The following is a 22,481-nucleotide window of genomic DNA, read 5'->3' as shown; positions in this document are numbered from 1 at the left end:
TATCCATAGTCCATAGGTTCATTATCCATAATCCATATACCGATAATTGAAAAATTATATTTTTTGTAAGGAACTGTTATTTAAAACTTGTTCTGTATGTTTGAAGCAGTTTATTCAGAAATGCAATACTAAAACTTAATACTGGCTAGTGACATTTAATAATAAAAGTTATTGCTTGGTGTCTTGTGTACACCTGTTCTCCACTTGACGGCAGGTGCAATAATTGCGTCTGGCCGTCTGCGCTATTCTTAAACCTCATTAACATATCTTTACTCCCATTCCATATAGCAGCTCGGAATAGGGGTGCAATTTGAGAAATAGCGAGGGCTTAGAGCTAATGACTGTGCCACTAAACTGTAAACCAGACCCGCCGAGAGACTTGCCTTAGGATTCAATGAGGACCAAAAACTGGTTCCCTTGATAAGAAGGAAAAGCTTAAAGAAAGGTTAGCTGAAATATTATCATTATTATTATTATTATTATTAGTATTATTATTATTAATAATATATTTATACATTGAGGCTTCCTGTGGCTCTCCAGCTGCTGGAAAACTCAGTGTCCTCGCATGCCCTGTCATCCTCAGATTGCCTATCACTGCTTTATCATATGTCAAATAATCTACCTTACTGGTTAAAAGATTAGGTGATCCGATATCTCCCCTAATTCTGTTGGTAATTAGCTCATTATCAGCATACCATGTTTTCTGTTCTGCAAAGGGAAACATCTTATGCATGGAACAGGTCAGGTCACCCTAAATCATGACATTTTTTTTCATATCTTTCCCCAAAACGAGTAGGAGGAGCCATTTTTTTTACATTTGTAGGATGTCTGTTGAATCTGTTTACGATAGATGTTAGTGTCTATAAAGTAAAAAATTCTGGAAAAGCAATATATAGGTAGTTTGCAAGAAATGTTCACTGACAGTGACATGTCAATGTTATGTTTTGTTACTACCTATGAACGACCTGGTCCTGTCTCCGTGGTCACCCCTGTGACTGCTCCATGAAGCCACTTTTCCTAAGGCTGTACAGTTCGTCCCGCAACCCTGGACGAAAACTGTGCGACTCTGCACAAGGGGTGTGTGTGACTGGGAGGTCCAATCACATGCCACTATCATGGGCATTGGGGCTTACAATTGGTCCACTCACACACACACCCACATTGCTATTTTAAAGTGGTTAACTTAAATGTTTAGCCCCTTGAGTGGCAGTGCAGTGCAAAGGAATGTAATGAGCCTTGAAATTTCTTCAGCAGTACATGACACATCTGCAAGTGTTACCAATGTGGTGGTACAATTATTATGTTACTTACATGTGGTCTGGTAGTTCACTTCCAAAAACATTTTGCTAGATGAAGGTGGTTGCTTGGGAATAGTCAGTCTTTATTGTATCACATACACAGTTTAAGTAAACATATCTTGCATGTTAGTATATATATTTTGTTCAATCTAATAGGATTTATTGCTTACTTAAATAGTACCAGTCACCATCTCACAGCAAAAGAATCCATTTATATGGACTGAAGTTGATTCCTGATGCAGCCTACTAATTCTCTAGGACCTAGTGACATCACTTAGGCATATAGGAGGCAATTATTTTGTGAGCTGAAGCCATATTTATAAGAATAAATGAATACATTGAAAGGCTGCATTTGCATGAATATTGCTTCAGATAACACAATGAAATGTTTCAGTAGGTTCCTTCTGCACCGGAGTGCTTAGCCATTCAGCCCGCATAACATGTGCCTCCACTGGAGGTCATTTGCCCAAATATTATGCACAAATTTTTAAGCGCATTCCTTGCAGCGCAAAGCGGTGCACAGACATTTCAATGCTGCAAAATACTTGCACCAGGTTAGACAGGGATGTATTGGAAACTTGATGTGTCGCTGAAAAATATTCAGAACATGTTGCCAGCGGAACCAAATATTCAGTAGGCGGGGTCAGATTGGCAAGAGGCGGGGCGATATATGTTCTGCTGCTGCTAAGTTGGTACGGCTTCCGTCACGGTACCATAGTGTTTGTGGTTGGCATAAAATGGCATGGTTTTCACTTTAGGCGATGCTGAGACCCCCAGGCCAGAGCCCAGAGTCTCTGACTTCCCCGTCTTGTTAAAGTAAAATTTAAAAATAGCTTATGTTGGTCCCGTGATGTCACAGTGGCTCAGTGGTTAGCACTGACGTCTCACGGCCATGGGTTCAATTCCAACCAGGGCACAATTTGTGTGCTATTTGTATGTTCTCCTCTTGTTTGCTTTGTTTCTCTATGGCAGCTTGGATTTCCTACCAAAACATACATTTAGGTAATTGACTGCTGACAACCCAAGTTTGTGTACTAGAGAATTTAGACTGTAAGCTCCAATGGGGCAGGAACTGATGTAAATGATGAAATATCCTTCATTAAGTGGTGCATAATATGGTATCGCTATATAAATAGAATATAATAATAGTGGGAGCAGCGAGTATTCTGGGAAAATTCCTGGTGTGGTCTATGGACAGTCTGCTCCTGAGCGCAGAACGATTACAATGTACCCCTCATTTTTATTATTCATTTAAGCCATAAATCAGACTAATCCAAGCAAATGTATGAAAAGAAAACTTAATTTTAATGAAAGGGGTGGTAGGAGTTTGGTATTTAGTATGATGTTTATACTTGCACAGTGCCTCTTCTATGTCTCATTGGCGTGTCCCGAGAGCGGAGAGCAGGCTTGCACCTTGATGTGATTTGATCAGTACTAAACCTAGGTGTTTTGTGTTGTACATCAACGGTCTGATGAAAAGTTGAACAGAAAAATGCCTCTGTGTATAAGCTCTGTAGTTTGAGTTGCACATATGTTAAGTATAGTGTATGGAGGTGCCTGCTCAAAGATGGACCAGGCATCTTCAACTTGCCCCTGGTAGAAGCAAAATGTGCTTCTTGCAGCTAATAAATTTCCAGATCCATGTAACTGAAGGGGGCATGCTTAACTTGCACATCGGTACTCATACCTGCTTTTTAGACCACCCCTCCAAGAGGTCCAAGAGACAAGTGGGGTAGGAGAGCTGATGAGGATCCCGTCCTCCACAGCACAGTGCTGTCATTGGCCCCGTCCACCTCATTATTCTGCCGGACATTCCAGGAGAGGGGCGGCAGCTAGACCCTTACTGCACCAGCACCTTACTGCCCCCGATCCACCTCTCCAAATGAAAGGGGCCTGCAAGTGCAAAATACGTGCTTCAGTTTTGCACAAAGAAGCATCTTTATGATGCTCAAATACACTTCCGTACAACTCTAAATTAGCCCTGAGGGCACTTTAGAAATGAGTCCCTCTATATATAGGTACATACAGTGGGGGAAGTGGGGGTGTATACGGTGGTATGCCATACCACCACTTCTCCTACTGCATAGCTCCCAACATTCAGAATCCCCAAAGCGGGACAAAATAAGCCCTGCCCTGCCCAAACTCCGCCCAGTTACTTTCAAACTCCGCCCAGTTACTTTCAAACTCTGCCCAGTTGCGTCCAAGCCCCACCCACAAATGGTCAAAAACACATCCACTTTACCATTATGTTCTGGTTCTTTGTGGGCCGTGAATCGGGACGTCCCGCCAAAATGGACACAGATGGAAGGTGTGCTATTGCCTTCATTGTAAAACTATCAAATTCCATTAATTTACATTCCCATTACATTTTTCATACCACCACCAATGCTGTAAAGTAACACTGAAATGCAGAGTTGAGGGCATCATTACATTAACCTATTTTCTTACAGAGACATTTCTAAAATAATGTAGTTCACAGCAGAACATATATTTATCTAATTTATTAACGGTAATACCAGCCTTGTCGTAAGGAAGGTTTACTTTCACATAATTCCTGTATAAAGGGTTTGGTAAAACACATTAATTGTGTACAACAGATCTTATTCCTCTGCAATAATTTTTTTTTCAAATCATTTTTTATTGAGAGCTGTTCACGTAACTTACAGAATAATGTCATGACATTAAGTGGAAAGCATTGAAGAAAAATTCATATTCAATTATAATAGAACAGCGTACAAAGTAGACAGTGTAAGGTAAATGTTAGATTTAAGTTTGAGCTTGACTTTGATAACCGTGTATCGTAACCTGTTAGAGCGATCTCCAGAGAATAAATGTGACTGAAAGTCAGGTATTGTGAGATATCCATTGTCTATGAATGTTAGGAACATATGGGTTATATAAATGGGGGTAAAACATATGGAAAGAGGGGGGAAGGGATGAATATTGGCAGGGATAGCTCCAGATCCGAGGCTTCGGAAGTCTTAACTTGTGGTCCTGCATAGTCAAACATACACACATAGGGTAATCAAACAATTTAAGGTGAAGAGGATTGTACAGATTTATACAGCGTAGATTCGGTAAACTAACCAGTTGCACCATGTAGCACAATATCCATCGAATTTGTCATTTGAGGAGAGGATAATTTCATCCATACTTCGATAGTGTTCTATCCAGGTGAACCATTAGTTTATCTTTGGAGGTGTGGGCAATTGCCAGTGAACTGGGATTACTGCCTTAGCAGCACAGTTAAGTTGAATTAAAAAAGATTTTTTTGTATTGGGATAATGGAATTGCGGTCTTTTGTAGCAGTCAAAAAGACAAGGCCTCTGGTATTTCCCCTCCTAATACAGTTTTAGTGTGAGATAAAGTACTGCTCCAAGCGTCACGTCATTTAGAACAATCCCACCAAATATGAAATATGCATATTTTATACATTGTTATCAATGGGAGAGGCCATGTTTCTGCTGAAGTAAAATCAGAGTGGACCTGTCACTTGTTTTTTATATTGCATGACTGTCTTCCAAAGTAAGCTTTCAGACTGCACTAATGCCCCTTAGTGGGCCGGCTTCCTGTATACCTCACAGCTCCCTCTGCGGGCTGGAGGAAGTATAGCACATACAGAGCTATAAAGAAAATGCTCTCTCTAGAGTGAGCGGGGATGTCATGTTTTTTGCTTAATTTGCTTCAAGCAAGAAATAATGTCAGAGGGCATTAACTGTTCCCCTTAGACATCATTAAAATAAGAATTCTATTTTCTTTATTTAACTAAATAATTTATACACAAAGCCTCTTGTGTACATAATAATACCACTATTTAACATATAGATATAAAACATAAATTGCTTTATTATGAAGCATTTAGCATTATTTTTATTATATTGTTCCTTAAAGGGTAAGGAATTGTGTGTGTATGTGTATATATATATATATATATATATATATATATATATATATATATATATATATATATATATATACTTGGAAGGGTGGCCCAGGAGTGGTTGGCAGGGGGAGGGAGCATGTGACTTGCTGTAACTCCAGCCCTCTGCAGCACGGAATGCGGCACTCTTATTAAACACCTCTCCCAGGTGGTTACTGTCAAAACCAGTAACAGACATATGTCACAAGGTTCATGTACGTAACCCTTTACATTACCCACACCTGAAAGGAGCCTCTTTTCTAATACAAAAGCACACAATACCCAGTTTTTTATTAATAACCTACGTATTAGTGCATGTTCATCTGCCCACTGACTTTGCTGTTATCATTGGGAATTCTTATCCAAAATCATCCGAGCTGTAAACCTGGAACAGAAACTGCATAAAATGCAAGCAGAACGAAATATCTTAATGAAAGCTTTTTAAATTCTTCCGCACCCATCATTTAGTCCCAGTGGTGCCCCAGTTTTACAGCCAGCAACTCCCACTGGGTAATTAGGCAGCATGTTGTGTGATTCGCTGTGCTCTGTATAATGGCTCTTCTTTCTAGCGCAGTCTCCTGCCAGAGCTGAGCGACGTACAGCAGCACCGCTGAACTTCTATCTGCAGCATATCTCCTTTTCATAGCTTATTTTGACAACCAGCTGACATCACAAATCCTAGATAATCACTTGGGCTGACAACTTGGAATGGGATCTGAAATCCATACTGAACTTTAGTGATAAAGGACACTTATGAGCACATTTAAAAATCCCAGACTGCTCCAAAAAAAATGTACTCTGTCACATAATCGTACAGCACACCATGTTTCCGCAACAGCAGGGGATTCTGGGAAAGAACAGCAGATTCTTTACCTTTTTAGCTAACGAGGGGAGGGGGGGCAATTCCAGGTTTATTCTGGAACCACACGCTGATAGGACATAAACTATTGTATGACCATAGGCACCAAGAAAATGCATTCAATTACATTTCCCAAGCATTTCTAAATGATGTGCATTATACAAAATATATGAATTTTGACTTAACGATGGACTATCTACTTAGTACAAGTCAGACGTTTCTTCTGCTAAACTATCTCTGTCTTGTCTGTTACTATGATATGGGACAGTACTTAAGTCATCAACTCTACACCATGCATGATTACCTATGAAAAATCCTAATGTTCTAATATTTCCCATGGAATACTTGATTTCTGTAATAAACAGCAGCAGAATCTCTCCAAGTTTATTGAGATATTCAGCAAGTCCATCAATCCAAGCTCACTTTATCTTTTCCCAAGATTATCCATAGAGTGTCGAGTTGAAAGGGAGAACATCAAGGCCTGTGCTAGCAAACGTCCCTATTAATATCCAGCAATGTCCCTGCCCTTCCAGTTAGTTTAGCAAATAGCGACAGGGTGAGCAAAACATGATTAGGATATGGTCTAAATTCAGTGGTATGTGTGTGTGTGTGTGTGTGTGTGTGTGTATATGTATATGTGTGTGTGTGTGTATATATATATATATATATATATATATATATGTATGTGTGTGTATATATATATATATATATATATATATATATATATATATATATATATATATATATTTATATATGTGTATGTATATATGTGTGTATAGGCATATCAGTAGTACAGTTTATGTGCTTCTATCTACTGCCCTACAGTGTTTATCGTAATGTGCATTTGTGTAAGTTGGCATGGGTGTCCAGTAATCCTATGTTGACCCTACACCTTGACTGCATTAAATGTTGTTTTTTTTTATTTGTTCTGTTTTATATCTGAGCCACCCATTGTTCTACGACCTGTTAACCTAAAAACAATAAATGGATGTGCTTGTATCAGCATGTTCTGACCGAATGTGTGGAGTACTGTTAAAATGATTGATGGCATAAATGTGGGTGGAGTCTCTGTGCAGATTGACAGATCAGATGAGTAAAGGGGTTTAAACCTCACTGGGATTAAACACAGATCTTTCCTGTGAATAAACCATTCATTCGGTCTCTGCAAAGCTAGACGCAGAACACAAGTAAAAAAAAAAAAAGGACATACTGGGGTTTCCTGATGTGTGCCCTGTTGAATTTCAGTAGTTTCTCATGATATTAAATTCCATTTATAACTCTGGTTATTGAATTTCTCCATATGCGTGGGTAATGCTTGCAGCTCAATCGTTCCGCAGAGAATCCCGGCTACTCTGCACCGTACACAGCAGCTAAACACGAGCACTATGTTCATGCCCAAAGGAAGCTACGGTCTTATTGAGATAACATAATGTGATTTCTCAAGGATCACTCCAGGCAAAAACTATTTTCAAACCAGGCTTTGTTCATTTTGAAAACCTATTTCTTACCCAAGCTGACTTTGTAGCCAATGCGCGCTCTGATTGTTTGTGTGTTGATGTCCATGTTACTGGTATTTGTTACATATGCTTGCACAGACACTGCATATCTGCCATGATTCATTTCTCTGCTGCAGTACAGTCTGTGCACATGCACTATAAATAGCCTCTTATACAATGCGGTACAGTACCCTTCTCCACTATTTCTATATTTCATTCTTTCCAGCACGGCTCACAATTTAATCTTTACAGACTTCACGTGTTTGTGGTTTTTTTTTTACCTTGGATATTAGGATGCAAGGGAAGTCAAATGGACACTCTGTCCTTGGTCCTGAGAGGAGTGTAACATAAAAGTTACCCAGAAGCCTGCATTAAAGCTCAGTTTTTATTTTGTTTTTGTCGCACCTGCAGGTCTCTTGGCGGTCTCTCTAAGTTGACCCACAGGTTGTCACTGAAGGAGAGGTCTGAGAAGAGGAATGATGCAGAACTCGCACCTCTGGAGCAGCCCGTATTCAGGCAGAGATCACTGAGTATTGAATGGTGAGAATAGAGGGAAGGAGGTGTTGGCTCTGTACCTGTGGGATGTTGGTATAGAGAGGATCCAAAGTAAGTTAATGAATGTGGGATGTATTTTGTCTTTAGTACACTTGTTTTGATAAAGATGAATTCTTGCATGGAATACTGGAAGTGATGTGGTCTGCAACAGAAGTCACTAAACTCTAAATAATGAAAGTGTTGAGATTAAGTTGAAGCTTTTCATTATATTGCTTGCACTATGCAAAAGTGCAAAAAACTAGAGGAGAGCAACTGAATACTGCCAGCTTTGGACTGATGTAGAAGTCCAGGTCATGGCCTCCTACACACAGTAAGGAACATCCTCTCTACCCCTTGATCCATGTCATTAAGCTTGCTTCATAATTCCAGGTGTCATGTATGCACTGATGGGTAAATCAAGCACATTGGTGTGTCTACTTTGTGCCTTGGAAATAATGTTCTCGCTCCACTCAATTCCTTCCCTCTTCTCCACAAACACATGCTCCTACCGTAGCTGAAACTTAGGTGCACTTGGACAACAGTGGGTCCAAAGCTGGTCTTGCACTTTGCAGAAGTCATTTTGCAGTTGGTAAATGGCCTGCACTGGTTTATAAGACAGGATGATCTGGAGCTGAGATTTTTAAATCATGATGGATGATCTGGATTAAGTTATGAATGATGATAATGTTGGAATGGATCTGAATTATTAGACAGGATGATAGAATGGAGATGATCTGGTAAATGATGAAAATGTTGGAATGGAGCTGAATTATAAAGTAGAGAGAATGGAGATTATGTGGAGCACAGAGAATGAGCATAGAGGGAAGGAGGTGTTGGCTCTGTACCTGTGGGATGTTGGTATAGAGAGGATCCAAAGTAAATTAAATAATGTGGGATTTATTTTGTCTTTAGTACACTTGCACTTGACTAACAAATTAAAATTATGTTTTGATAAAGATGAATTCTTGCATGGAATACTGGAAGTGATGTGGTCTGCAACAGAAGTCACTAAACTCTGTATAATGAAAGTGTTGAGATTAAGGTGAAGCTTTTCATTACATTGCTCGCACTATGCCTGGAAAAATGCAAAAAACTAGAGGAGAGTAACTGAATACTGTCAGCTTTGGGCTGATGTAGAAGTCCAGGTCATGGCCTCCTCTACACAGTAAGGAACATCCTATCTACCCCTTGATTCATGTCATTAAGCTTCCTCCATAAATCCATGTCATGTATGCACTGATGGGCAAATCAAGCACATTGGTGTGTCTACTTTGTGCCTTGGAAATAATGTTCTCGCTCCACTCAATTCCTTCCCTCTTCTCCACAAACACATGCTCCTACCGTAGCTGAAACTTAGGTGCACTTGGACAACAGTGGGTCCAAAGCTGGTCTTGCACTTTGCAGAAGTCATTTTTCAGTTGGTAACTGACCTGCACTGGTTTATAAGACAGGATGATCTGAAGCTGAGATTTTTAAATGATGAAGGATGATCTGGATTAAGTTATGACTGATAATAATGTTGGAATGGAGCTGAATTATCAGACAGGATGATAGAATGGAGATGATCTGGAGCAGATATTGCTAAGTGATGAATGATGATAATGTTGGAATGAAGCTGAATTATAAAATGGAGTGATGGAATGGAGATCATGTTGAGCACAGGTTGTTAAGTGATGAATGATGACGATGTTGGAATTGAGCTCAGTTATAAAATAGAGTGATGGAATGGAGATGATCTAAAGGTGAGGTTACTAAGTTACAAATGATGGTAATGTTGGAAAGGAGCTGGTTTATACAACCGAATGAAGTAATTGGAGCATATTCAATTAGCTCCGGAGATCTCGGTCTCAAATTTAATTCGCAGTACCGCAAAAACGTTGATTTCCCCTTGCCCCCCCCCCCCCCCCGTAGGTTTGCGAAGGAAAATCCTTGTTTTTGCGGTACTGTATTACCTTATGTAATGCACAGCTGCTGCGTAACCGCAATCTCCGGAGCTAATTGAATATGCCCCATAGAGTTGATCTAGAGCAGAGATCACATGGAGCTCAATTATAAAATAAAGTGATGGAATGGAGATTATCTGGAGTAGATATTGCTAAGTGCTGATTGAGGAAAATGTTGGAATGGAGCTGAATTATAGGATAGAGTGATGGAATGGAGATTATGTGGAGCACAGGTTGTTAAGTGATGAATGATGACGGTGTTGGAATGGAGCTCAGTTATAAAATAGAGTGATGGAATGGAGATGATCTGAAGGAGAGGTTACTAAGTTACAAATGATGGTAATGTTGGATGATGATGTTGGAATGGAGCTGAATTATAGGATAGAGTGATGGAATGGAGATTATCTGGAGCACAGGTTGCTAAGTGATGAATGATGATGTTGGAATGGAGCTGAATTATAGGATAGAGTCTTGGAATGGAGATTATCTGGAGCACAGGTTGCTAAGTGATAGATGATGATGATCTGAAGCAGAGGTTACTAAGTTATGAATGATAATAATGTTGGAATGAAGCTGGCTTACAAGACAGAATGAATTAATGGAAATGATCTTGAGCAGAGATCACCAAGAGGTGAATTATGATTTCAATGAAATGCTGGGATGAAGCCGGTCAGAAGAGAAGTCATTAAATGTTGAAAATTAAATAACAGATTGTCTAAAGTGGAGCCTGTCTAATATTGAGATTGTTGAGATTGAACTGTTCTAGAAGGGAGATCAGTGAGAGTGTTGATCACTGAGCTTAATTGATGAACATGTTATCTGATCTAGAACAATGACCAATAATCGTATATTGTGTCAGTGTTGGGATGGATCACTGTAATTGGTGTGAATGTGATGGTGAAGCTAGTGAAGTGATTACTGAACATTAAAGGTGAGAATATAGAGATGAATCATTCTTAGATGATCTGAGTGTAATCTTGGTCCTTGCGATTAAATTAATTAATTTATATATAAATGTTGCCTGTAAATCTACAAATAAAATGACTGTGAATATTTGGATGGTGCAGTGTGCCACTTACCTGTGCCAAACTCACTATAAATAACAATTCCCTTTAAGTGTAGCAGTTGTCTATATGCAGTGGATACAGCAACTTCACTGACTGGACCAGTGCTCAACCTATCAATTCACTAGGAACTTTCTAGGGAATTGATAGGCTGCATCCTCTTGTTGGTTCCGCCCACAAAATGGCTGCCTCCACAGCATGTAGTCAACTGGTAGACTTGAATAAGGAAATGCTTACTCATTGTCCCATATAATAAACATAGACTTAATATCTAAAAATATATACCTATCCCAAATTTCCCTGTCCAGATGTGTCTTTCAGGGGCGGCTGGTTTTGCAGTGATTGTCTGATTTCACAACTTGGCATGTATAAACCATACAATCTGCTTGACATGAACTATACTGCAGTAAGGACAATAGGAGCATTGTAATTAGGGCTTAGCCCGTCTTCTTTTTCCCATAATTAACATCATTGTCAGATCTGCCAAATTCTTCACAACCAGGTAATTCGCCCCAAGGGCCCACAATTCTGGCACCGTGATCAGATCTATGAATGCTAATGTTGTTCATGCTAATCTGGCAGAGGGCAAACGTAAGCTGCAGGCACAAAGCGATGTAAACAGCACAACACAACTTAGTGATTGCTATGATGATGTAGGCAGGGTGCCACCAATACGTACCATTGCTGGTTTACTACACAGGGGTGTTTAGATTGATTTCGATCAAGGGGCTATCAGTGTGGAGTGTGTGTGTGTGTGTGTGTGTGTGTGTGTGTGTGTGTGTGTTCTCCCCAAGTTTTTTTGGCTTTCCTCTCATGGTCCAAAGACCTTTTGGTATGTTTATTGTTTTCTGACTAAACATTGTCCCTGTGTCTGTGTTTGTGGTAGTAAAATTAGATTGCAAGCTCTACAGGGGCAGGGACTAATGTTCTCTGGTTGTACAAAGCTGCAGAATATACCATAATAATGAAGATAGCCCACTCTCACTCACAGGGGGCCATGCAGACCTTATAGTAGTTCTGTGTTTTATTTTTCTCTCTCACTGTCAGAAGTTCCACAGTGAGATTGTAAACAGCTGTTGAAAATGTTGTATCTAGAACTATAATATGAAATACATAAACAGATTTTTTTTTTTAAAATATATAAGGCATAATAAGAGATATTTTTGTATTTAATAAAATCTATTTAGACATTTTCCAGAAAGTAATGACAGCAGAGTGACAATAATCGATGAGTTTACACAGGCATAGCTACAGGAAGCTATATTATAATTTATTTCTGTGTTTGATGTACTTTATTATAGTGTACAAAGCACTGCCTGCCCAGAGATTCAGTCCATTCTATACAAATATCATTTAATGCAGTTCTTTATATGAAAAGGTGCTAATGTCTGCCTCATTCCCCATGATGACTCCCCTGCTCTCTCTCCAATCTCTCGCTAATGACCCTGGAGTCTCTCTGCTTGCTAACATAATGCTACCTTGGAGTTGCTGTACAAGCTGCTTGGTTTCTTGGACGAGGACCATGTTCTTGTGGACTGTGGTGTGTGTGTGAAAGTACTTCGTGGTGGGCTCGCAAGCCAAGAGGCAAACACAGAGACTTGGCTTGGGTTACAGAGAGGGTGGGATGGATTTGGGACTGGTAGACAGATAAACAGTAGGGCTTTTCCCACCCATTCTGGGAAACCTATGCGGGTCTGTGGTGGGTGGAAAAGAAAGAAGTCTGTCAAGTTAGTGGTTACTCTTCCTGGTGCCTTAATATCTTATTGAGATTCTGTCTCAAAAAATAGAAATCATGTTTACTGATGTTATTAGACCCGCTCTTAGATGCAGGATGCTAATGTGAAATACTCACTGCTGGTACCAGTCTTGGATTTCACAAAGTGCTGCGTTTATCGTGGAAGGGGAACACATTTTACAAAGCCTTATTAAAGCTTACTTGTCATCTACAATTGTAAAGCGCTACGGAATATGTTTACGCTATATAAATAGATGATAATGATGATCTACGCAACTCATTGTGGCCGGGACTAATATCCAGGGCAGCGCGGCCAGTCATTGTGCTAGGAATTAGTAATGTTACATGAGGCACACTGTGCTTTTACATGTGAGATTGTATTGTGTAGACGTCCCTCATGTCATGGTCGTCCTGTTTCCTCTCTTGTAATTGTTTGTCATTTACAACATTCTGAAAGATACCTCAGTCCCTGCACCTAATCTTTCACAGGAACTGTGCCCATTTCTGCTTACTTGCACTACTGAATATAATGTGGGCCCCTTCTTTAGACACACTTCTTCCCTCTTTAGTTATACTATGATGAAAATAAAATGCAGAGTACTTTCACCTGTGGCCTACACACAGCGGTGGAGCTGTTTGGGCTTTGGTTTTTGTTTGTTTTTGTTTTTCCCCGGCAGAACCTATATATATTTTGTAGGTACCAGTTACATTGCTAGTCTGCTAGTGAATCAATGGGCTTCAGAAGTGCATTTTAATGTATTCATTTGCAATATTACCATTCTACAGATTAGTGTGTAGGCACTAACAATGTGATACGATTTCTACCACAACTCTTTTGGGGCCAGTATTATAATTTAGTGCAAGGGGTCCTCAAAATTCCTGTATCATATATTTCATTTAGGATGGTAATTCTTTTCCAAGTAACCACTATTGTGTATCGTCTTATCCAAAGTAAATTTATTCCAGGATCACCTGTATGTGTATAAATAGGTTTTCAAAATGTCTTTAATTTTTTTTTGCTTTTTCTGCTAATTTGTTTTGAGTATGTTTTATTAATTACTTATATATTAAAGTTGCATTTTGAGTGTAATTTAACTGGTGCGAGTGCTCCTTGAACCTATGTGAGGTACCTCTGGTGGTGGAGGTTGAGATCCCGACTCTAGGGGCGTCATAATCTTTTCAAGTGTTTTTCACTTATTTGATATATTTATTATGGATGAGCAGTTTTATCGCATGTGAGGATCCATGTCTTGATTATCCCCATGACACCAGATAATCCTAAATTACTACAAGTCAGTAATGTAACCCATAACCTAATGACCACTACTGAGAGATATTTGTTACACAAGGAAGACTGGTGCATAGCAAACTTGTTTAAAAAAAAATGGTATTATAACCAATAGAAACTGATGAGACTGTAGTTTGTTTAGTAGTACCCCACCCCTTAGATTGTACGCTCCTTTGAGCAGGGTTTTCTTTCCTCCTGTCTTCACCACTTTTAACTCTGCTCTCCAGCTACCTCGCCCTCCTCCTCGAGGACCCTCTTCCCCTTGTCCCCTCTCGCTCCCCCCTCTGGGGGCCTCCCTGTCACCCGTGCCCTCCCTCTTGGACTCTGTCTTAGGAGGACCTTCCCCTCTCCCCTCCCCCGCCCCCCTAGCTGTGCTTTGAGCTCACTGAGTTACTGTGCTTATTGTTTACTGTACTGTGCTGTCTCACCTCGTATTGTAATTTCGCTTGTCCCTGTACGGCGCTACGGACACCTAGTGGCGCCCTATAAATAAAAATTAATAATAATAATACAGGTTAGCACTCATTGATGTATTAGATTACATAAATCACTATTGTTTCTCCACTATAGCTCCTAGCATCCTGGGTCAGCATGAGATACTTGTCCAAACAGCACAGCAATAATCATTCATAAAACCCTCAAACCACTGCCATTAGCATCATATATCTGGTGGGGACATTTCACCATCAGCACTAGACTGTAGGACTGATTCCCGTGTCTGTCTGGTGGCCCTGACAAGCTGTGCCCACAACATGCCTTAAGCCCACAACTAAAGACTTAAAAGCAAAGTTCTTCATCTCCATTGAACTCTCTATGTGTACATGTCATCACAAGTTTACTGTGTAGGATTGTACTCTTAGTGGTTTTATAATGCGGCGCTGGGATTCAACAGGTCTTTAGCAAAGAAGATGCCGTGCTGGAGATGCAGAGGCTGTTACAGGACACAAATGAGGTATTGTGGCCGGATTGTGTTCCCCAAGTCAGTCGTACCTAGCGGCCGGGCCGCATGCATTAGGAGGGTCCTGGGATTGCTGGTTACAGGTCAGGTGGAAGATTGCATGAGAAGCGTTCATGATGCAGCGCACCGGTGTATGAGAATATTAATGTCATGGACTATTAAGTGGCTGGACTCTCATTTATCAGGCATTAAGGGCCACCATCCTTGACTAGAGTCGCCACTTTTGAAATCTAAACATAATTTATAGCAAGTAACGCTGCAAGCTAAGATTTTGGATATTTCCTAATTTATACGGTTATTTTTGTTTCTCTGTCTTTTTTACACTGTTCATTTTTTTTGTCATTTCCCACTTTCCTGATGCTAGTTCTCCTTTATTTTTTTTGTCAATTACTCCTACAGTCCTATTCAGTCTCAACACAACTACTACAAGGTTATCTGTTGCTCTCTCCCTCTGTAAGCTCTTTCATATGTATTTAAAATGCATATTTTGTAAAATGTGCAGCTTGTAAAACTTACACATATAAGAATGATAATTGTGTATCTGTATGTTATGTGCACAATCATCATTCACACATGCAAACAAATGTGCATTCTGGAAGAACCCATAATGAAAACACATATTATATGGGTGGGTTTAAACAGCTATCTCTCGTACCAATAATAAGGGTGTTTTAAAACATCTCCTTGTAAAGGTAGGATTTGTACAGTTACCCTTTTGAATTAAAACAATATACATATAGCTTCACATATCAACCCATTCACACATAATCCTTGCATATTTATAAAACACGGATACAGACTAATTCCATGTTTTTATTGCTCGTGTGAATGAGCCCTTCCTGTCTCACTCCCTCTTTCTCTCTCTCTCTCTCTGTCTCACTCCCTCTCTCTTTGCCTCGCCATCTCTCTTTACCTCTCTCCCTGTCTCTCTGTCCCACTCCCTCTCTCTCTCTCTGTCTCACTCCCTCTCTGTCTCACTCCCTCTCTTTTTCTCTCTCCATCTCTCTTTACCTCTGTTTCTCTCTCTCTTTTTCTGTCTCACTCCCTCTCTTTCCGTCTCTTAATCTCGTTCTCTCCATCTCTCTCTCTTTCTTTGTGTCAATCCCTCTCCCTCTTTCTCTTCCCATCTTCTTTCCCTGCCTCTCTATCTTTCTTCCCCTCTCTTTCTCTGTCTCTTTTTCCCTCTCTTTCTCTGACTCACTTTCTCTCTCCATCTCTCTTTCCCTGTCTCTCTCCATCTTTCGTTCCCTGTCTCTCTTCATCATTCTTCCCCTCTCTTTCTCTGTCTCTTTCCCTCTTTCTTTCTCTGTCTCACATTGTCTCTCTCCATCTCTCTTTCCTTTGCTCTATATTTCTCTCCGTTTCTCTCCCTCTCTCTGCCTCTCTCTCTCTCTCTCTCTCCCTCTCTCTTTTCCTCTCTCGCTCTCTTCCTCTGTTCTCTCTCTCTCTCTTTCTCTCCCTCTCTCTTTTCCTCTCTTGCTCTCTTCCTCTGTTCTCTCCTTCTTCCTTTTCCTGTCTCCCACCTGTCTCTCTCCATCTCTTTCTGTCTCTCATTATTACAGTGTAATTGTCTCTTTACATTAATGTATTCTTCTATCCATTCCTATAATTATACACCAGATATTACAGGTATCGTTTGAGACTTAGAACAGCGATATTGTGAACGTCAGAGAGAATAATTTTCTCTGTTCCCTTTTCCATTTCTCCAGTAGCAGACAGGACATGAGAATACCTGACAAGTGGCATTCCTAGATAGGTTACAATTGTCTCTTCCTTGTTCTATTGCAGAAATCTCCACAACAGCAACCTGCGTGTTTCCTGACAGTAGGGGGCGCTCACAGCCTGTACTGACTGCAGTGCACATACATGTTGAAATGTATGCTGTATAAACCTACGTGTACTATGAGTACTACTGCCCTCAGTATTGCAGAAGGACTGCTTTTTGATGAATGAGAATTTCTATAAGCTACTGTACAATACAGTGTCAGAATGTGATTGGGGCTGTGTTATGTCCTAATTCAAGGAGCATTGATCTGCATCATTAGCTCTCGCTATTTCTGCTTGGTGACCTCCTTATTTGACCTGGTGTGATGGAGATGACTTGTCTAACACTTTTAATATAAGTCTTGATTATATTGCAAACTTTTTTTTAATATTGGTCATTTATAAACCTTTGCATATTGCTTCTGTATTTTTATTCCTTTATGTTTTTTTCTATCCACACGTCGTATAAAGTTCAGCTAAATATAGACAGGATGAAACTGATTGTATATTATATCCAGACTGGCTCCAGACATAGGCAAGGTAAACATTTGCCTGCTGTAGGTAGAAAAATAATGGAGAATGGCATTCTGGGAATGTGGCAAGATTATCTGTGCTATGATTGGCTGATGTCTATGTAATATTATGAGCTTTTATGAACAGGCTTTTAGGGCTGTGGTGCAGAGGACTTTAATACTGTAACCGATTATCTCTGCTTCTTTTATATGAAAATCCAAAATTATTCTTTTTGTAAGCAATTGCTAGTAACCTGGTTACAGAAAGGTCTTTAATCGCCACTGTGGAAAATTAGATGGGCAAGTCAATTGTTCCAATAGTCACGATTGTTCATAACATGCAGCTTGTAAAAATCCTGTATGAATTGCTAGAGTTATACTGCAGGTAATACCAACATGTTAAACTTTTTGAGGCCTATTTGATATCCTTTCTGGCTGATGCACATGCCCAGAAAGTGGGTGCACCCATATATTCATATGCAGACTTGTGCGATTCTGGCCCTTATTCCCCTCTGCAAAGTATTGTTTATTATAAGGGGAAAAGGCGCCATTAGGGACGGAAGGATAAATAGGATACTTATATGTATTTAATGTTTTGTAATGGGAGTCTTATAAAATGTTAAACGTAAATCTTGCTTTGTTATCTATATGGTGATCACATCACATCCAAACTAACATATGTATCACCTGGTCGGGGGTGGACCTAGACTTTATTTTTTAGGGGGGGGTGATTTAGCATTGCCACACCCCCCTTCAGTCTGATTGGCTGGTCCCGGTTGGCTTCACCCCCTGGTTGCAATTGGCCCAGCCCCTTTTGATCGACATCTTGGTAATTTAAAATGTATGCTTGTGCTGCTATTTATATGTCATAAAAGATGTTTAGCATAGGGTATGGTTCAAGCTGACCTTGTAACATGTGGATGTGGTCATAACCTATTAGTCTATTGTACAGAAGTTTTAGATAGATAATCACACTTGTATACAAGGGCATTAGACACAAAATTTCAGTAACAGTTCAATTCCCGTTTTTTTTGTCCCTAGACATCCGATGTTCATTAGGGTTTTTGGTAAAAAAAAGCACAAGTCCAGCATCCGTTCGTTATCAATTAGTCACCAGGTTCAAGTAAATCTGTGTACTTTCCATAACGTGTTGCTCCTCAAATCGTTTAGTAGTGACATAAGGAAGAGAGTAGAATACACCATAGTGAAGTTCCGTTTTAAAACATTTATATAAAAAAATATAAACGCTGCTCGTGGATTCCCATCTTGTTCTGGCGTGCAGAGAGGGCAGTCAGCTCGCACCATTCAATGACTTCATCAGGGGGTCCCATGATAAAGAGCAGATAAAGGTGTGATAGATACATACTAAATAACATATATAGTTTTCCCTCTCTGTGTTCCTTACACATCTTTCACTGTTAGACAAAGGGCAACCTATACTAGGTCTGGAGACAGTGATATAAAGTTTTGCCGGGCATTTCTATATTATAGCAGTATGACTTGGATGGTAGACAAGGAAGAGGTAGAGTTAGTGTGATTCTTCAGATTTAAAAACCAATGGAAGCAACTGGGTTAATGACGTAAGCGCTCCCCACACCTCTTAGGTTTTGGCAAGGCCATCTATAACTTCTGTTTCATGACATTGTACATTATTCATTTGTATCATGATCCCCTTAATGTGCAGTGCTGCATAGATAAAGGATAATGATGATACCCTACAGAAAATGGCATGCTAATCACTAGGAATGGGTCTGTTTTGTACGGTAGTCACCAGTATGGAAGCCTGTTTTATATACTAGTAACCTACCTGGTCTGCCTTATAGAAGGGCTCACATGTGTCTGGGTTTTTCTGGAACGTGCACTGGTTTTCCACTTTTAACTCACAATAATACTTATTTTCCCATAATTTAAATTTCTGATAAACACAAATTAACCGTACAAGTAGGAATAGGTTCCAAACTTTTTAACTCCCCCCCCCCCCCCCCCCCCCACACACACACTGATTGTTCATTGGTCCTTTTTAAATGTAGTTGAAGCATTTCATCCATCTCAATTCTTGTACTAAATACATTTTTTGTGATTTTTTACATTTGATGTTTTAAGGAGTTAGAGAGAAATTAACTCTCTAAGTTGTTAAGTGTGCGGTTTGCAAACCGCGCCACACATGGGATGCGGTCATCAGACCCAAACCTCAGGAATTATCCCATGGTTTGGAGGCTGAAAACCTCATCTGGTGTGTGGTGACCTAGAAACCCTTAAATCGCAATGCATTTATGCCAAACCACATGGTAAAACCGGATGTGTTGCCCCAACAACTATAAATGCCCCCATAATTGCTTACAAGCAGTGCCGCCTTACAACACCACCAAGGTTCCTATCACTTTTATATTTTGGAACATAGACAAAATATGGGTTGGATTTTTAGGTCACGTGCGTGTTTTGTTTCAAATTTATTAGCGACTTACCTTATATGGTCATTACTAGATAAGGTTCTGCATTGTATACTAGCCACCAGATTAAGTTATTATTGCCCACTAGCTACCAATAGGCTCTATTATGTATGCTGTTCACCAGAATGAACTTGGTGTTCTGAACTAACCTCAAAAAGTCGCTCAGTTTTGTATTGTTGCCACCATTAGTTCTGCTTTATATACTGTCAGCCAGAATGGGCTCTGTATTGTATTGTGTACTGTATGTCACCAGGATAAGTGGATTTCTTTGTAGGGATCCCAAAAATGTCCTGGCTCTCTCAATAATTGCAACACTTGACCCGCCCATTCTCGTAATATATTTTTAGTGGCTGGTGTTGGCACCAGGCTTATCTGTGTACTGGCAAATGAAATCAACAAGCATATAAAGGGTCTTTCTTGTCTGTGGAGCAATAACATTTTCTTATTAAATGTTGTTGTGCAATTCAACTTAGAGCACAGAAAATCTATTGCTTTAGTACCAATTGGAAAAAAAAAAAAAAAAGTGTAACCTCTACAGCCGTAGAACAGATTGTATGACTTTGACACAACCTGGCTTGTGGCCTGACCTTACTCTATCTTCCTCTTCATATGCTTTTGTAAACATTGCTCTTGCGGACAGGACAGTGATGTGTCTGACACATTTCTGTAATCATTTCACAGAAGTGACAACACGTTGTAAACATTCCACCCTGCGTGATGGCAGTCAAGTGGCTGTTTTTTTAAAATTAAATGGATTTACCACTTGCCAGGATCAAGGTAGTCACTCTGCTGGAAGCCTGTATAGCTTTCCATAAATATTACTCAACTTCGGCTACTCGTAGCTTCTCTTAATCCCTGTTGACCTGTATTCCTGTTGGTTGAACAGTAACTCATAGCCTGTCTGTCCAGAAACAAGGGAAAGCCTGGGTGGTTTACTGCAACCTCGTCGTGATTAGTTCAGTAAAAATGCGATATGATGCTTTTAAAGAAAACATTATAAATAATTAGTTGTTGCTGTTTTTTTATTTACACTATACTTAAAATACGCATTAATCCAATATGAAAAGGATAATGCAAGTGTTCACAAATTTATGTATGAATGTTCCTGTACCTATGATGGACCATGATAGAGCTTAAGATATTTCACATCCTACTTGTTAAATATCTTATGTTCTATTGCATAGCAAACTGTTGTCCTGTTACTACTGTACAGTGCGATAACTAGAGATTACTGGGCACCATAATAAAGGTAGGAAGGGCCTTCCATAACTTCCAAGTTACGTGATGCTTGATATATAATCCATACCAAAATAATGCCTGCTATAATTCTATAATAAAATATCCATTACTTCACATTAACCTCTGAATACTTATTTAATTACTTTAAATGATTGACAGAAGACATAAATGTGGCAAAACTAAAAGGAGTTTATCTGCAAGTATGGTGGTGGAGAAAAGAGCAGTCCGTACGACATCTGCCAGACAACCAGGATGTCCCAGCATTAACCACGGGGCATCCGCAAACGGGGGGACAACCAACACACACCCTGGATGCACATATCTACCTTACCAGGACCATCTGTCCCAGGCACTACAGAACCCGCAACCCTTCTTGGTCAAAGGAACGCAACCAGAAGTCAACCCACAAGGGCGGTACCTGTCGGTACCTATAGCCGACTCATCAAAGTGAGGCGGGTTCAGCGTGTCCACTACCGTAATGTGCGCCCCAACCACTGGCCGCCAGAAACTCGCCATCCAGGATCTCCACAAGCTACGCCAAACTTACCAAGAAGTGGCCACCGTTACCATAGAACAGCTTGAGAATCCATAACAGGCAACCAGTGAGGGTGGGCTGGCAATTTTCTAAACTCAAGAGAATGATTCACTTCCTGCCCATCAATGTAATAGACTATACTAAGCCCTTCCCTGTGACATCAAATGGGCGTGCTCAAGTTAAACTTTTGACCCCAGAGGACTAGCTACAGGTTAGTGACACAACCTCAGTTTTTAGTTTCCCTCATGCCTACTTCTGCCTTCAGTTGTTTTTACCACTAGAATCTGCTCTATTCAGTTTCTGGCTGTAAAATTAATTTTCTGCCAGACTGAGGGGACCCTTTGAGGCACCTGTTTTCCTCTGGGTGCTGCCCCCGCACCTTGTCAATGGGCCAATTTAGTGGGCCAATGTGCAAAAGTGATGCTCCGACTACCTCCTTTCCTGACTGTTGCCAACTGTCTTCTGACATACGTAGCTGGCTCCTTGTGCACCTAGGTAGAGTACGAGCAGGTGGTTTATGGGTGTTGTGATGTCATGACACACGATTCATTCACCCACCCTGACAAGAGTGGTGGATAAAGATGATCTCGTCTGAACATTCGATATGTTTCTATAACTTTTACAGTGGATCAGGGAACATGGATATGTTAAATTAATAGCATTCACTTTTAATAAATAGGCTTCTTTCCCTCCAACTGGCCCCATCAAATTATTAGCATCCAACTTTTAATACAAAGCCTCTATAATATATTAATATCTTTGATCAATCCAATATTACATTAAAATAACATCCCACATTTAACGGGAAAAAAATTAACCTATATTAAATATCCCCACCAACCGCAAAATTACATCAATAGCCCCACATTACATTAATAACTCCAACC

The 22,481-nt window shown here is 40.0% G+C and overlaps 1 protein-coding gene across 7 annotated transcripts in view; it reads left to right on the top strand.

Moving 5' to 3' along the window:
- The window catches only part of LOC142097549 (ankyrin repeat and fibronectin type-III domain-containing protein 1-like), a 274,419-nt gene that overhangs the window by 209,896 nt on the left and 42,042 nt on the right, over positions 1-22,481 (top strand). For 6 of the 7 annotated variants that reach the window (XM_075179471.1, XM_075179472.1, XM_075179469.1 and 3 more), the window contains one exon: positions 7,984-8,112. The exons of the other annotated variant lie outside the window; for it this stretch is intronic. In XM_075179471.1, the coding sequence (XP_075035572.1) occupies positions 7,984-8,112 (129 nt within the window). The remainder of the gene's footprint in view (positions 1-7,983; positions 8,113-22,481) is intronic. 7 annotated transcript variants of the gene reach the window in all.

This window comes from Mixophyes fleayi, chromosome 7 (assembly GCF_038048845.1).
Source record: "Mixophyes fleayi isolate aMixFle1 chromosome 7, aMixFle1.hap1, whole genome shotgun sequence".
NCBI lineage: Eukaryota > Metazoa > Chordata > Amphibia > Anura > Limnodynastidae > Mixophyes > Mixophyes fleayi.
This window is presented reverse-complemented; position numbering and strand designations above follow the sequence as displayed.